Source organism: Mollisia scopiformis (assembly GCF_001500285.1).
Source record: "Mollisia scopiformis unplaced genomic scaffold LY89scaffold_15, whole genome shotgun sequence".
NCBI classification, from domain to species: domain Eukaryota; kingdom Fungi; phylum Ascomycota; class Leotiomycetes; order Helotiales; family Mollisiaceae; genus Mollisia; species Mollisia scopiformis.
The window spans coordinates 994,620-1,005,638 of NW_017263595.1; the positions used below are offsets into that span (position 1 = coordinate 994,620).

General features: G+C 48.8%; 4 protein-coding genes across 4 annotated transcripts; all 4 read right to left on the minus strand.

Annotated features, from left to right (window-relative positions):
* Positions 1–261: 261 nt before the first annotated feature.
* Positions 262–1,888, minus strand: LY89DRAFT_113934 (uncharacterized protein). Its single transcript, XM_018205095.1, has 2 exons — positions 1,831–1,888; positions 262–1,780 (listed from the first exon to the last, which is right to left on the minus strand). The coding sequence occupies exon 2, from the start codon at positions 1,498–1,500 to the stop codon at positions 406–408; it is 1,095 nt and encodes a 364-aa protein (XP_018069825.1). The 5' UTR covers positions 1,501–1,780; positions 1,831–1,888; the 3' UTR covers positions 262–405.
* Positions 1,889–2,226: 338 nt separating this feature from the next.
* Positions 2,227–4,028, minus strand: LY89DRAFT_698231 (phenylacetate 2-hydroxylase; the record flags this gene model as incomplete). The annotated part of the gene is made up of 3 exons (XM_018216968.1): positions 2,227–2,663; positions 2,713–3,865; positions 3,915–4,028. The coding sequence occupies 3 exons, from the start codon at positions 4,026–4,028 to the stop codon at positions 2,227–2,229; spliced, it is 1,704 nt and encodes a 567-aa protein (XP_018069826.1).
* A 1,372-nt stretch (positions 4,029–5,400) lies between these two features.
* LY89DRAFT_670937 (uncharacterized protein) lies at positions 5,401–8,730 on the minus strand (the record flags this gene model as incomplete). Its single annotated transcript, XM_018213199.1, has 3 exons — positions 5,401–7,158; positions 7,208–8,142; positions 8,193–8,730. The coding sequence occupies 3 exons, from the start codon at positions 8,728–8,730 to the stop codon at positions 5,401–5,403; spliced, it is 3,231 nt and encodes a 1,076-aa protein (XP_018069827.1).
* Positions 8,731–9,977: 1,247 nt separating this feature from the next.
* LY89DRAFT_686216 (alpha/beta-hydrolase) lies at positions 9,978–11,017 on the minus strand. Its single transcript, XM_018215235.1, has one exon. It carries the CDS (start codon positions 10,871–10,873, stop codon positions 10,040–10,042), a length of 834 nt encoding a protein of 277 aa, XP_018069828.1. The 5' UTR covers positions 10,874–11,017; the 3' UTR covers positions 9,978–10,039.
* Positions 11,018–11,019: the final 2 nt, after the last annotated feature.

Consider the following 11,019-nt stretch of genomic DNA (forward strand, 5'->3'; position numbering starts at 1 on the left):
AAGGGCAATAGCAAGAAGCGTTTGTGTATACCCCCTGTTGCTTGCATGGACTTGGGCACTTTTTTCGAGAGAGAGGAGAAGGGGAGAGAGATACGATATGTTACGCACGCACTGCATAAGAAAGGCCCAGGAATGAATTACAGCACAGCTGGTTTTTAGCTGGTTGGGAGGGGAGGGAAAGGGGATTCAGGTTAGGGTGGGGATATGTGTGTGTGTATTTATTCATACCTTTAAGGAGGAAATCAATGCATGGCTTGATTTTACTCTTGATATTTTCTTTTTTCTTCTTTCTGTGATATTTTCTATATCTATTTCTCGTTAAGGATGTTCGAGATGGATTTTGCCCTCCCATCACTCAAAACTCACCGAGGGAAACCGCAGCCTTACATCAACCCCTCCCAAAACTCATAAAACCTCGAATCTCTCCTCCTCCTCCTTCTTGAAAACTTGCTCGTAATCCCCCCTCTCATAGCAAGCCGACCACTCCCTAAACACATCCGCGTCCACAATCTCAGCCCGCTGAGAATACACCCTCGAGGGCACAGGCACCGCGTGCAGCGTTCCCTGCGCTTTCGCGTGGAGGGGGAACGTGATTGGGACTTGGTCGAGGAATGGGTTGGAGGAGGTGTTGGAGGAAGAGGAGTAGAAAGGGTTGGAGGACTTACGCACGTCTTTCAGTGGTGGTGTGGGTTTGATCTCTCTTCCTATTCCTAACCCAGTGGTGGTGGTTGAGCGGGAATCTCGTAGGACAACAGCAGGACGAGACGGAGAGGGAGAGGGGTTGTACCATAGACTTGTACCTTCACCACTCCTTCTGCCCGTCTTGAGAGATTCTTCGCCGATACAGCAAAACGATGATGATGATGATGATGAGGAAGAAGAGGTTCTCCTCGACGAAGACAGGGATGGGTAGGGTATGTGTTCGAAAGGGGAGTGGAACTTAGCCTGGAGGATATTGTCTACGAGATCGCTTGCCTTCTTCTTCTTCTTCTTCTTTTTCTGATGGGTGTTCAAAGTCGTGCTAGTGCCGCTCTCTTTCGAAAGTCGTCTTCTTGCAGCAGGCGGAGCAAGTCTCTCTTTCTTAGCTGGAGTCGGAGGCGGGATGACGCGCTCTAATTTCCCTTCGAGGATCAAGGTCCGGATGTCCTTGAGGGGGAGGAGTGGTTGTTTGTCTTTTTGCTCGTTTTCTTTCGCGGAAGATGGATGTCGGTGGTTTAGTTTCGCCATCACGATATCGGAGAATTTCTCTTTGCGTTTTAGGGGTGGTGGATTTGTAGTAGTAGTAGTAGTAGTAGTCTTTTTGGAGTCCTCCGTTGAGAGACGCAAGTACCTTCCGCTGGCATTCGCTTTCGCGAGCACCTTTTCGCGCTTTTCGCGGCGGCGGAGGCGGGTGAGGTAGGTGGCTATGTCTTCTGTGGGTTGTGGGTCCTGGTGTGTGGAGTCGTAGGTTATGTGTTCGATTACTAGATCGCGGTTGGGTTTCTTTGTTTGAGGTGCCATGTTTGTGTTTGTTTGTTTGTTTGTTTGTTGGTTCGTTTTGGGGGAGATGATGGGATATAATGCGTTTGTGGATTCTGGAAGAGCAAGAAGAAGAAGAAGAAGGGGAAGGGGAACAACGGTCTTTTATGGGTCTTTCGTTGTTAGCGAATGGATGATTTGCTTTGTGTGTTTTTCGATGTATGGGATTAATGTCTTTGTTTGTCTTGTTTGCTGTGAAACTACATTGTAGTGTCTCGAGTATTTCCATTGTGGTCTCTTTGTTGGATTGACTCAAGGAGTCGACAATGAGTTAGTTTGTTGCTTTCTTTTGAAAATCTTCGCATTTCTTACCTTATTGTCCTGCAGATGATTATGCTAGATTTGGAGTGAGTATTAGTCGGCAGATCGTATGATAGGAGAATAGTGTTGTGAGAGAGCAATCTGTGTGCTTCATGCATGATGATAGTGAGATGCCAGTCGAACATTGTTTTGTTTCGGACTGTGTTGACTTGAGACTGGTTTTAGGAGATGTTTGGGATGAGCTCGGTTGTGTGACGAGGATCAGTTTCGGTAAGAAGACTTGGGAAACGTTCGAAGAAAGAATGAACGGCGGTTTAACCCTTGGAAGTTGCTTGACTGCTTAGATGCTTTTGCTTTCCCCAATATGCACAATATCTCTCCCCTCCATCATCATCCCCATCCCCAATTCTACTCCAATCCCTGCCACCCAACATTCCCTCATCTCAGCTAAACCTTAACCCCCTCATCAACCCTATAATACCCCTCCGTCCTCCCCCTCGCATCCTCTAAACACTCCCCCAACATCCCCTCTACCGTTCCTTTCTCGCCCAACCCCTCGACTCCCTCTCTAGGAACCAACCTGACCTTAAAATCCACCGGAATAGCCACCAGCGCGCTCTTAAACTGGTTATAATCCACATAATCCGTATTCGGCGGCATCTCTTCACTCGCTACGATCCTATAGCTCGTCAACAGTCTGATAAGCGCCGTATAGAGTAGGCGAGTTGCTATGATCTGGCCCGAACAGGCGCGCGAGCCGGCACCGAAGGAGAAGTGTTGGAGGCCTGTGGGGATTTTCTCGGTGGCTGGCGAGAGAGTACCGTCTGAGTCGAGCCAGCGTTCTGGGTTGAAGGTTGAGGCTGAGGGACCGAAATGATCTACGTCTAATCATCTTATTAACATAGTTTAGACAAAAGTAGAGAGAACACTTACCGTGATTCGCAGCTTGGGCATTAATCAAGATCATCGTCTTAGCGGGAATAACTGCTCCGTCCCAATGCACATCCGTGACTGTCTTCCGCGGCAAGCTCATCGCAGATACGGTGTAGTATCTGGCCGCTTCCTTGATGATGGCGTTTACGTACGGCACTTCTTCGCCTTGGAAGCTGTTTCTCCAGGCATCTCGTACATCGGGGTACATTCTCTTGATATCCTCGTAAGCTTTTTCTTGCCACACTTGGCCTTCTGGCGTAGCCAACGACCCAATGCAAGACGTGAGAGTCCCGGGGATGGTCTCGAAACCGCCAGATACTAGGGACAGGCAGATGGATGAGACTTCTACTCCTGAGAGTTTGGTTTCTTGGTCTTTGAGAATGGCGGCGGAGATACAGGGCTTATCTGTTTCCTTCCGAATCATTTCCCTAACTTGATTCAGGAGAGAATTCAAGTAAGCATCCCGACGGTCCCGTAGTTCTTTGCTGCGACGATTCTTCTCGTTATTCGGAAAATATCTCATAATCGGGATATAATCCTGAAAATTCTCGGACGCGGAACGTAGGAGACTGATAGCTGAACCAACTTCCAGAATCTCTCTAAGCATAGAATCGTAGACGGAGTCCATTCGGATCCCGTAGCATAACGTGAGGGTAGTATTGAGAGCGTAGCGTTGGATGTATGGTCGGATCATGATCTCCTTCTGTCCATTGCAAGAATCCAAGGCAAGATCTCGGGCGATGCAGTATGATTCTAGATCAAACATATCGAAATAGTCTCTAATCTTGGCCCTGCCTAGCGCTTGTCCAGACGCCTTCCTCTTGTTCTTGCAACTCTCGTCCCACGGAGAACTTCCAATTGTAAATCCTTGCGTACTGCTAATGATGCCATGGAAAGTATAGAGTGTAGGACGATCGATGACGGCAGATTGGTTCCCGATCAGCATGCGTTTGCAGTCTTCGAAGGAGTTGACTACTACTGCTCGAGTGTTGCCGAGTTTGATTTGGAAGATGGAGCGGTTGTATTGGCGCCACCATTTCTCGCAGACGCTTGCGTGGTCGGGGCCCAGGGCGAGGAGATGCCCGGTTATGGGGAGAGAGGAGGGGATTTCGAAGATGCCTTTTATGTGTGGGATGTCGGTTGCTGTGCTGAGCTGGGGAATTGGTTAGCAGAGTTAGAGAAGAGGAGGAAGGAGAACGTACGTGCCACAGTCCAAAGACGAGAGAAATGATTGTGAGGCCGATGAGACCTGTTTGGTTGCTTATGCCAGGCAGGATGGAATCCTGCTTTAGCATATCCATCATGAGGATAGGCATCTTGCCGTCCAAAGTCGGTGGGTTCGTCGGAATAAAGAGCTGAGATGGGACAAGATATCCTAGAGACCGAGGATGAAAAGAAGAAGAGAAGAAACCAACCTACAAGCACCTCACCTAGGAGTCCAAAGTATATGTAGAGAAAATATCAAACAATATCATTCGATCCCATCCCACTTCCCACTCTTCAACAGCGCAGAACCTACCGTAGTCCACCACTCTCGTCGACGCCAAAACGAACCCTCTAGATGCCGGCCGGCAGACTCTCCATTCACTCTCCTTCATTCGCCATAGGTTGAAGTTTCCATTGCGTAGACTTACTCATCTCGAACAAGCTCGATTTGAACTCTTTCCTCTCCTTATCGCCATGCTTACATAACCAACAATACCCCTCAATCGGGCGCAGAGGGCTTGGCAACACGACCTGTCAGATTCCGCTCCTTTGAGACTTTTGTTGCACGTCTGATGGGAAATGCTGCCTCGGTCTGCGTCTCCGGTGAGAAGTGGATGGGTAATCTCTTTAGCCAGTGAGGGGGCTGGGATTACGACCAGCCTTTTGGGGTTGTCATGTGCGACGAATTGTGTATATATTGCTGTTTTAATTGTAAGGACTTGAATTAGGAGAGTATGGTATGCATGGCATTTGCAACGATAGATGGAAGCAAGACAGAGGATATTGGCATGGGCATCACGTGTGAAGTATTGAAGGCATTTTATTCAGATTTCTGAATTTGCAAGTAGCCAAAGGGCCAACTAATGTGCGCTTATTGCGCTGTGCCCATGCTTGTATCCAGCCGTCCATGCAAAAGCATATGCGTTAATTCAATAACGCCTCATGATGTCCAGTTTGCAATTATCAGCAACTCCCAGCGAGAAGCCGTCCTCCCAAAGGAACAAAGCAAAGAAGATCAAGTTCAAACCTGAAACGCCCAAGTTAACCTATGAATGCTTCCCGCTGAATGCTCCACATCCCAACGCCTGGGTATTGGTTCCTCGGCATGCCATGATGCACGAACGGAATACAAAGCAATCAAGGAAGCGCTATACCAAAAATAATGAAATGGAAAGGTGATAGAAGCATGCAAGTGTGGATCTCCTGTAGGTCGAAAACTCGAATCAGAAGCTGTGCGATCCTGTGGATACAAGTCCATGAAGGATCAGGACGAGGCGAATGCAATCAAGTGCTGCTGAATTAATGTCGTTCAAAGGTGGCAAACGTGCAGACTGCGAATGATGATGTGTCTGCTACAGCCAGTAGGTAAGCCGAGGATCAGGGTGTACATGGATCTTGTCTGATGGGTCGAAAGAAGATAGAGTAAGGTTCTGACCTGACCCGTCTAAATCCGGTGCTTTCCTCCGTGTCGTTACTGTGAAATCAGTATGAAGGGTAGAAGTGAGCGGGTTTGGAGTTCGGTGGATCTGCTGCCAGAAGATCATGAATTGTGAGTCCAGTACGAGCAGGCTCCTGAATTGGAGGATTTTGGTGCATGGACGAGGTATTAATTGAAGGGTATTGCGTAAACGCAGATTGGCTGCCAGTTTGGGAATGGGAATTGAATCTCATGGATGAGTACATCTGAGTATGGTGGGTCGAGGGTTGGGCTTGGAAGGAGGTCGTACTGCCGTATCCAGTATAAGAAGATGGATTCGTAAGATCGGCCGCAGCGGCCAATACGCTCAAGCTGTTTTGTTGGCCTTGTTGCTGAGGTTGGAGTAGATGACGAGCCACAAAGCTGTTGCGATTCTGAGCAGCTAAAAGCGAAGCTTGGTGGTTTCGCTGTTGAATTCGATGCTGCTGAAAGGCCTGCTGGTTCAACCGAAGCTGAACCTGAACCTGCTGATGACGACGGTGCATCTGAAGCAGATTGTCCTGCGTACCGTAACGTGTAGGCATTCCCGCATTGGAGTTGGTGCGCATGTTTCCAGCTTCAACCTCGAGTGGTTCATTCGTAACACTGTCGACGTCCATGCTTCCGCCAGCTTCGCTCTCAACTGCAGCCTCCAGGTTTTCGGACTTTCTCTCCTCCTCATCCAACCATTCCTTCTCAATCTTAGGCTTGAGGGTTTGCCATCCACGCTCAGTACCACCATCGCGGAAAATACGAGTCGCAGCCTTATAGGCCGCGGTTTTCTCAACGAACTCGGTGGGAACGTGGGGAATCTCGTCTTTGGCACGTCGGGTGAAGAGTTCTCTCCGAGCGGCACGGTTCACCTCGTTAGGCAATCCATTTTTGACTCGGCGTTTGCGAACAGCACTCTCGATCTTCTTGACGGTCTCCATCCAAGCGGCGTTTCTTAACTTCATCTTGTCAACCCAGTCTTGACGCTTTTGAATGAGCGCAGTCTCCTTGATCTGATGGACGGCCTTTGCTGACGCATTGGCTGCAGCTGAAAGTGATGGATCATCAACGTATGGCAGAGGAGTTCTCTTGTTATACTCGGCGATGATACGTTCGACATCTTGTTTCAGATAGTATCGGTAGAGTCTTGGGGCACCGCGGGCTCGCTCCCTCGACTCCTCTTCCGTAACGTAGTCATGAGGCTTCATGAAGGAGTCGTGCATACCATTGGGAATACAGGCAAGGAGGTCTTGAAGGGTTTGACGGCCAACGATATTCTGACGTGCCTTCAAGATGCGGTCTTCCCGTTCAATCTTCGCCTTCCAGCAGTCCGAGCACCATCTCTTAGCCCAAGACCAATGAGTTCTGCAAGCCATTTCATCGCTGCAAGGTTCCTTCGTTCCAGCCATTGTGACTTTCTCCTTCTCTAAGCAACCCTTCCCACCAAGAAGATCGTTGTATTGTCTCTCGGTGATATCTTGCTTCTTCTTGATCAGCTTAACCACTTGACGTTCAGCGTTATCACCTCCCGGAACCCCAGGCGTAGCAGGAACAGCTGGTATCTCAATTTCTTCTTCGTCATTATCATCATCGAAGTTCAAGTAAACTTGAATGGCTGAAGCAGGAGGCATTTCAACACCATAGTTCTCCATGCGCTGATTGACGAAAATTGAGGAGTATTCATCGATCCAGCACTTGAAGTCTTTGCTAACAGAGCGGGCCTTTTTGATGAATGGGGGTGGAGTAAACTCAAGAATGCGCATCCAAAGGTCAGGACCAAGCTTATGCGCAGCCTATAAGAAAGGTCAGCGATATCATAAGATCCATGAAAACATTACTTACAGGCTTGGGCTTTGCTTCCTTCAATTTGACAATGCGCTTGATGTTTCCCTTCTCAGTCTTCTTCACAGCGGAGTTGTCGGCGGATTCAGCTTTGCGCTTGTGGCTCGACGAAGCTGATGGCGTGTGCTCCATCTCGAAGGCTTGCATAATGGTACTGAACGGACGTTGGGTGCAATTGAGAGAGGAAGACGACGAGGAAGGTGTGGGTGTTGAAGTCTGGGACGAGGTGGTTGAGGTGGTAAGATCTCCAGTAGCCATATCTCTAGCGGGGAAAGATGAATTTCCACTAGCAGATGGCTTTGTGACAATCAAAGAACCTTCCGGCATCTTGTTGACAGGCATGAAGCTTTTGATCGTTGGGGAGGTGCTAGAGACTGGTTGACCGCGTCCAGAAGAGAAGGCTACTCTGAACGTATTCTCACCCATGTTGCCGCGAGTTGAAGATGAGGTCGTAGAGTCGGTGGATAGGGATTTTCTCATTCGAGGGAGACGAGATACGAAGACATCATCTTCCGAAAACATGTTTGTTTCCGGCAATGATGGTCCGCTAGATTGCGAGCAGCGTGGTTGTGGAGTGTTGTTGGTCGAGGTTCGTGAAGGAGATTCGATCCGATATGGAGAATCCGAACCAGACGTGAAAGAGCTAGACAGGTCCGGCCACGAGTTTACGAAGGACCGCGATGCTTGGTCGAGTTGTGTGTGGCTTGCGAGGGACAATTGAAATGAATTCGAGAATATGAAGGAGTGTTGCGTGGCATAAGAAGAGTTGGTCGAAAGTGAGGTGTGAGAGGTGTTGGTAGTTGCGAAGAAGTTGTTCGGGGTTTGTTGGCTGGAGGAAGGAAACGATTCTTGTATGCGGTCAAAGGCTGAAGAGTCTGGAGAGACGAAAAAAATTTCGTCAGTTCTTTTTTCTTCGTGTGTGCACAATGGTAAGGCTATAGTATTCACTCACAATCGCTAGTCCTGGGCTCGTTTCCACGATGACCCTCCATCGCGAATTCTCCTAGCCGAGCATCGTTCTCTTCTGACGGCCGTACCTGCGAATCGCTCAAGGCAAGAATTGTTTCAAGCAGACTGGCCACCTCAGGACTCGATTCGAACGATGGTACGGGCACTGAATACGTGGTGTCCTCTGCCGCTGGAGGCGGAAGTGAGTGCTGGGCGGCTCGAATGTATGTTCCTACGATGTATCTCGCAACTCTGAGGCCAGCAGGATGACTGAAGACAGTATTGAGGTCGAACACCGTATCGCTTTCGTCGGGAATCGTGGTTGGAGGGTGTCCGGAGGACATTTCTCTGCTGGAGAGGGATTTTGGAGGAGAGTCGTCGTCTGGGTTAAAGGCGCCCCGCCAAAGGGATTGACGTAAGGACCACGATGTCTGGCATGAAATACTTGATGTCTGGAATGCGCTTTTCGAATAATGCGTCCTCGGGATACAGGCTGTCGCTGGTGGCAGCGTGTGGTCGTCGGGTGGTTGTCGAGTGAAGTCTGTATGAGGCTGATTATGGAGGTTGGAGGTCATCAGTCTGGAGTTTTGTGTCGTGACTTTCTCTCGTCCGCACCGGGGCCCATTCGCATCTGGACTGGACTGGTGGACAAATTGCAGGGGAGATAGATTGGTGGGTGGGTGGGTGTGCTTTAATTAGCTTTGCTGCTAATCCTTCTCGAGTTAATGCCTATGGATTCATCCTGGAGCTCTTTGATAATTCTGACTTCCTCTTCCATCCTTCATTTATTTATTTACAAGATACGATGCGATGCGCCGCATTTTCATGATTGTTCATTGCATTCCGACCTCCTCTGCTCCTCTGGTGGCTCTTTCCTTGGTGGATCGCTGGACAAGGTGGTGCTCGGAACGAGAGCGGCATTACAGGGAGAATTCAATGCCAATACTGCACGGCACGGGAACTGCAATTGCCATCCCGAGTCATTCGAGGCCCGAACTCTGAGGTCCAAGTTGTGTTGGGAGGCAAATGCGGCCATTTGTGAAGAGGCACAGAAAATGCCACATGAGAAGGCGATTCCTGAACTGCCAAGCTTGTCTTAAGATCGCACACAGACGGCATGTATCTTTCAGATGAATACTTCAGAGCTGAAACCAGTTTCTTTCGGGTATACATACCTGACTCAAGAATCTAAAGGCTTAGTTCTGCATCTACCTTGATAAGACTCTCTCTGCTGTTGCTGTTAATTCCGCCGTAGTCACGGATGGGTAATCAGAGTGCATGGAATGCCCACATGACGCGGTCATCAGAGGACAAACTTGGAGGCAACTCTAGAGAATACATCAACGAGGACTCTACTGGATATGATACTTTTCCAGGTTCTAAGAACAAGTTGTCTTGGTCCAAGCTGGAAAGTGGGTGCTTGAATGATGGGTATCTACAACCGTTTCCTCGATTGATAGTAGCATTCCTTCTATCAAATGTTCTGTCATTCTCGTAAGCCCTTTGCTTGACTGTTTGCATTTGCTTGCTGGTCAAACATTAATTTGACCACTTCTGTTCCATTATGTGACTACTGATCCGATGCTCAGTGTGACCGACCGAGCAACTCGTAAGATCATTATTCCGAGCCGAGGGCGAATCAAACCAATTGACAGTTTATAATTTTTATCTTGTGAAGAACCAATTACTGGGAGTGGTCGGCTCAATCAAACTAAAATTAATCGTAATTTGAGAGCCAGAATCTGAGACATATACTCGGAAATAAATGAGAACGTTGAGCAAAAGAAGAGAGCGAAAACGATGAACGTCTGGTCCATGTTCCACGTTTTGAGAAGCAGCACAACATAAAGTCAAAGGAGAGAAGTCAAGATTATAGATTTCTTTCTAAGATAAATCCATCGAGTCAGGTAATAATTGACTTGATAACTTTTCCCCAGCACTTGGTTTCTTCAGAACGTGATTTTTCAGAAACTCCACAACATCGTCAATTCCCGCCGGGGAGTTGAACCAGTGTCCTCCTTTGGGATACTCCTTCCACGTAACCTGCGCACCAAATCCCCGTAGAGAATCTCGTAAACCTCGACCATTCCCTATCAGAACAAGAGGATCATCGACACAATGTTCTAGCAAAATAGGCGTACTGCGTAGGACCTCATCGGTCTCTGGGCTGCCGTCCAACGAAAGAACTTTCCTAGTCTCAGCGAGTGTTCTCCCAGGGAAAGGCATCCTGCACGAAAACCCAAGGAAGGCGCCGAGTCTGGGCAGCACCTGTTGACCACCAACAACCGGCGGGAGACTTAGATTTAGCAACGTATGTACGCTCGTCGCCGCACCTTGGCTGATACCAGCCAGTATAACGCGATCCCACTGTCCGCCCAAGACAGCAGCCTCGCTTGAAAGGATGCGCTGTATACCGGCAACACTCTCCCTCAGACCCTTCGCCTGTAGCTCCTCTCGGTCTGAGAAGTTGCTCACATTCCAGACGTCGAACCACTGTGACCATTTCTCGCCAGGAGAGGCTGTGCACTGCCGGATCTCGGATTGGGGAAACACCCAGCGGAAGGATGGGAAGATTTCTGAGAGCGTACGGTTGTGTGAGTCTGTTGAGTAACGCAAAGACGAAGCAAAGTTCTTGGCCGTGTCTCCGCGCCCGTGTAAGAAGACGACGGTATGCGTGTGGGGTGTGGAGGGATCAACAGTGATGAAGGAGAGATCCATATCTGGTATGATGGAAATTGTGTGTTGGGCAAGATGCTTTGGTATGCACCAAGCATTAACCTATTAAGGTATGATTCGAGATGGTCAGCATCAGATCTTGTGGGATTACTGTATGAATAGTGTGCTCTCAAAAGATTGACATGAAT

Bases quoted from the DNA above. Each gene is read 5' to 3' on its own strand.
- LY89DRAFT_113934 (XM_018205095.1), bottom strand. From the start codon at position 1,500: ATGGCACCTCAAACAAAGAAACCCAACCGCGATCTAGTAATCGAACAC.
- LY89DRAFT_686216 (XM_018215235.1), bottom strand. From the start codon at position 10,873: ATGGATCTCTCCTTCATCACTGTTGATCCCTCCACACCCCACACGCAT.